The sequence below is a fragment of the Aplysia californica genome, unplaced genomic scaffold (assembly GCF_000002075.1).
Source record: "Aplysia californica isolate F4 #8 unplaced genomic scaffold, AplCal3.0 scaffold00049, whole genome shotgun sequence".
Classification (NCBI taxonomy): Eukaryota; Metazoa; Mollusca; class Gastropoda; order Aplysiida; family Aplysiidae; genus Aplysia; species Aplysia californica.
In genome coordinates this window covers 59688-64529 of record NW_004797319.1, presented here as the reverse complement: position 1 = coordinate 64529, position 4842 = coordinate 59688, and the positions used below count along the sequence as shown (strand labels likewise).

Genomic DNA, 4842 nt, shown 5'->3' with positions numbered 1-4842 from the left:
GTGTGCAAGTTGCGCACGTTAAAGATCCCTTGGTGGTCTAAAATCGATAAGAGTAGGCTTCGGCCGCCACCCGGGCAAAATTCCAAATTTCCTACCAACTGAAAATATTAGGTGTGTCCCGCGCGCTCATATGACCTTTGCAGTTGCGAGCGCCGTAAAACACTTTACAAAAACAAACAAACAAAACAAACAAGCATTCTGCTACAGATATCCGAATGTAGATCTAGATCTAGTGTGTCAGATTACATCTGTCTGATTCCACACCGCTTTATCTGCACCCAATGGGTCATCGAACCTTTCTTTCTGAACTACACAATGTATCTGAATGCCGTAGACAGCATGGGGGTGATGATCTATTTTTATTCTTGGGTTGTTTTTTTTCTTTTTTGTTTTTTTTTAATATAGCCTACGTCTGATTAAGGAGAATATAGATCTATAAGTGATTTCATAGACATTTTTTAAAACTTTTTTTTTATTTGAAGAAAATGTTTTCATTGACAAAAACAATACCATTTATTTAATAACAGGCGTGGTATTTATAAGGTCTATATCTTACCTGTTGTATGTACGCTCGTAGCTTTGCTAGCACTGATAGTGTCTTTTGAAATGTACGTCTTTTGAACTGTATTTCATTATAATATGGTATCTTTTGAACACTGTGTCGTGTCTTTTGAAGTGTGTGTCATATTACCATTATGTTATTGTTATTCTGGTGGAGCTTCCTCCAGGTTGTTATGATTCTATTACAGTTTTTATACTTTGGCAAAAAGCTGTATGAGTTCAAACTTCTTCTATTCTTGGATTTGGCATGTAACCTATACATGTGGATTCATTAACGTATTTAATCGATTATCTACATTCACTTCTTCATTTAGTTTTATTTCTTTATTCTTTCATTTATTTATTGATTTATTCATTCATCCAGCCAGCCATCCATCCATTTATTTATTTCTTTAAATGCCTTTATCATTTACTCTTTCATTTACTCATTCATGCAGTCATGCAACCGTTGATTTATTCGTTTATTTATTTATTTATTTATTTATTTGTTTATTTATTTATTTATTCTTTTATTTATTCATTTATTCGTTCGTTCGTTCGTTCGTTCATTCATTCATTCATTCATTCATTCATTCATTCATTCATTGGTTTAGTTATTTATTTATTTTTTAAATTCATTTATTCATGAAGGCGGAGGAATGTTCCTGGTTACTTTTTAAATCATTATTCATTGTTGGTCTTCTGTTTCCAGGAGGGTGCCCAGAAGAAAATCCCTTTCATGTTGGTGGGGAACAAGACAGACGCTAGAGAGGAGTTGGAGAGTCAGGGCAGGAGAGTTGTCAAGTATGAGGACGGTGTTCGACTCAGTCGGGTAGGTCCCTGGAGAGAGAGAGAGAGAGAGAGAGAGAGAGAGAGAGAGAGAGAGAGAGAGAGAGAGAGAGAGAGAGAGAGAGGGAGAGAGAGAGAGAGAGGGGGGGGGGAGAGAGCGGGGGGGGGGGGAACAAGACAGACGCTAGGGAGGAGTTGGAGAGTCAGGGCAGGAGAGTTGTCAAGTATGAGGACGGTGTTCCACTCAGTCGGGTAGGTCCCTGGTGAGAGAGAGAGAGAGAGAGAGAGAGAGAGAGAGAGAGAGAGAGAGAGAGAGAGAGAGGGGAGGGAGGGGGAGAGAGAGAGGGGGGAGGGAGAGAGAGAGAGAGGGGGGGGGAGAGGTCGAGAGAGAGAGAGAGAGGGGGGAGAGGGAGGGGGAGAGAGAGAGAGAGAGAGAGAGAGACAGAGAGAGAGAGAGAGTGCTGTAAAACCTCTACTAAAAAATAAACAATCTCCCCTCCTTCTTTTCTGTGTTTGTTACTCTCTTGTAACATCTCTTATCTTAGGTACTTATAATATGACCTTTTTGAATTGCAAGTGCCGTAAAACTCTTATTTTTTAAAAAAAAACTTACAACGTTCCATTATCCCTTGGCCCACAGGAGTTGGATGCGTTGTTCATTGAGACAAGTGCGAAGGACGGCTCCAACATTACAGAAGCAGTCATAGAACTCACCAGGTAACTTACACAAGATATTACGCAAAAGCATATCATCAGTGTTTTCCTCTACTTTAGAAAAAAACAGAGATATCACGCAAAATCATATCAGTGGGGGGGGGGGGGGGGTTGCATTAAAAAACACCTACCCCTACCCACCCTTGTGGTTAGAACTTAACTCTACCCGTACGTCGTGTTTTACTAATCGCCTCCATACGACGTGGGGAACTCTGTGCCACCACTTTCCAAAGAGGAAATTATTACTCGTTAATCCAATCCGTACGATTTTCATAGCAGTCTGTCAAAAAGGTTTTTTTGAGAAATACTGAAAGTTTCAAAGAGATCTTCGTACTAGATCTAGAAGTATTCTAAAATGTGAAGAATACAACCACGGGGGTTCAAAATGACCCCAGGGCGTACGGACAGGGTTAACATGTGTTATGTTGTCTTCTTTCCTTGTAATGTAGGTGTCCATGTGGCGGCTATTGACACTAATTAGATTCGGGTAGCGACCGAAAAAATTTCTTCTCTAAAATTGTCTCCTTTCGCCTTCTTTCCTGCTCTCTGGCAATGTTCTTTCGTCTGCTTTCATTTCCACTTTCTGCCCCCGCCCCCTCACCTCCTTTGCCCCCTCCTCTGGGCTCCTGACTCTTTCTGCAGCCTTTCTACTGCTGCTCCTTAGCTCCTCCTTACTGCTGTCTTTCTGCCACACCCCTGATCTTCTGGTAGGAAAGATCTACACCTAGCCTTCTCGGACAAGGGCGAAAAATCTCGGAGGGCCCGTGTGCAAGTTGCGCACGTTAAAGATCCCTTGGTGGTCTAAAATCGATAAGAGTAGGCTTCGGCCGCCACCCGGGCAAAATTCAAAATTTCCTACCAACTTAAAATATTAGGTGTGTCCCGCGCGCTCATATGACCTATGCAGTTGCGAGCGCCGTAAAACACTTCACAAAAACAAACACTAATTAGATTATTCAGGAGGAGGAAGTCTTCAACCCTGCCTGTCACCCCCCCCCCCTCCCCCGGGGCGGTGCTACTGACTGAAGTGTCTTTAGTCCATTCCCAAAGGGCGGGGGGGGGGGGGGAATGAACATCTCGAGTTCCTATGCACAGTAGAATTGTAATAGTAAATGGGCTGATTCATCAATGGCATGCTCATAACTGTGCCTGAACTGCAACAGGGAACTGCTGCTTTTTCTTTCCTAATCCTTACTATCGTCATTTTTCCTCTACCTCTTTTGTATGTTTATTCACACTCTTGTGACCCGCTATTTCCGAGGTGCCTTGATAGTTGAAGCAGACTTTGTGCTGTTGAAGCTAGAGAGATGAGCAGAGTAAGTATGATTCCATGTTAAGACTTCTCTGTTTACATTCACCCCTTGGCCCTCATATGACTTTATGCAGTTGCGAGCGCCGTAAAATCCTCTACTAAATTAAAACTCTCTCTCTCTCCCTTCCTCAGACTACTCCGCACCAATGAAGACATGGAGGTGAAGACGGTTGGCATGCAACTCCATGACATGAACGAGAAAAAGAGCGGCTCTTGTTGTAAACGATAAAGATTTTTGTATTGTTAGCTTAGTAGTTTTGTTGTCTGAGGTCTTAATTTCTGTACAAAGGCACTTTCCTCTCATTTCTCAACATGATACGTACTGTATGACTCAGCATTATGCGTTCTGCATGATGTATTTTAATTTATTGATGGCTGTATATACTGTCATAATATTGTTTAATGCTCATTGTCAATGAAGAAGTAAATTCTGTCCTTTTCAGGATACGAATCTTTCTACTCGACGTTGTAAAACATATTGTAAATGTTGTTGATAAATTATTGGTATCCCTTCCAGAAGCTGACGGAGAGAAGCCATATTTATTATTAAGGATAAACTATAAGTTTTTTTGGCCACAAAACAAAACTGTCAGGCTGGTTTATGTTTTGTTTGTGTCAGTGAAATAAAGTAGCAAGTCCAGTAGAACTCTGCTACAAAGGACGATATTTAACCCTGTGTAGAGCGTAAATTTGACTGGTATTTATTCCTTTTTGCTTGAATTAAGTAGAAAATATTCTTTTATTGGACTTTATTTTGTGTTCAGGGATTTTTGTTCCAGTAGCCAAAGTTATTATCTTGGAAGTGTAATTGTGTCATGACGCGGCGGAATCAGGCACTCGTCATGAAAGGTTGTCCATTTGCCTTGCATTTGATGAAAAATAGTATCCATTTATCTTGAATAGAAGTCGAGGTGTTTGCGATTGAAGAAGGTGGGGGTCACCTGGTTTCAGAGGTGAAATTAGCAAGAAAATGGCTGCCCGAGTATTGGGACTTCCATAGCTCAAGAGTCCTTGGAAACTGCAAATTTACATTTTTCGCGCCTTTAATCAACGTTTTTCTATAAAAATCCACACATGAGAGTATTTTTGAATGGACATACAAAGTGTTGAGCCAAAAAACTAAAATTCGAAAAAAAAATTCCAAAGTGGCCTAAAAATGCCGATTTCTTTGATTTCATTATCTTGACGAGCGCCTGATTTCACCACGATGCCTCACAAATAATTAACTCTAGCTGCGTGTCCGATCAGTGTTCTATAAAAGCCTCCTTAAGAAGACGGTCAAAGAAAGTTTTTTGATCTCCTTCCCCCCCCCCCCCTTACAGCGCCAGATTATTTTTTGCCCTCTCTTTCCTCTAGCCAATGTGACACGTAATACTGGTTCGCACTCATACGACTTTATGCAGTTGCGAGCGCCGTAAAACCTCTACTAAAACTAAAACACGTAATACTGACCAGTCTTTTACTCCTCCAGTCTAGCCAAAACTGAC

The 4842-nt window shown here is 41.1% G+C and overlaps 1 protein-coding gene across 1 annotated transcript in view; it reads left to right on the top strand.

The window, feature by feature from the left end:
* Positions 1-4233, top strand: part of LOC101848419 (ras and EF-hand domain-containing protein) — a gene marked incomplete in the record, with an annotated part of 37827 nt that extends 33594 nt beyond the window's left edge. Inside the window, 3 exon segments of the mRNA XM_013079353.2 lie at positions 1253-1372; positions 1970-2046; positions 3488-4233. Of these exon segments, the coding sequence (XP_012934807.2) occupies positions 1253-1372; positions 1970-2046; positions 3488-3584 (294 nt within the window).
* Positions 4234-4842: the final 609 nt, after the last annotated feature.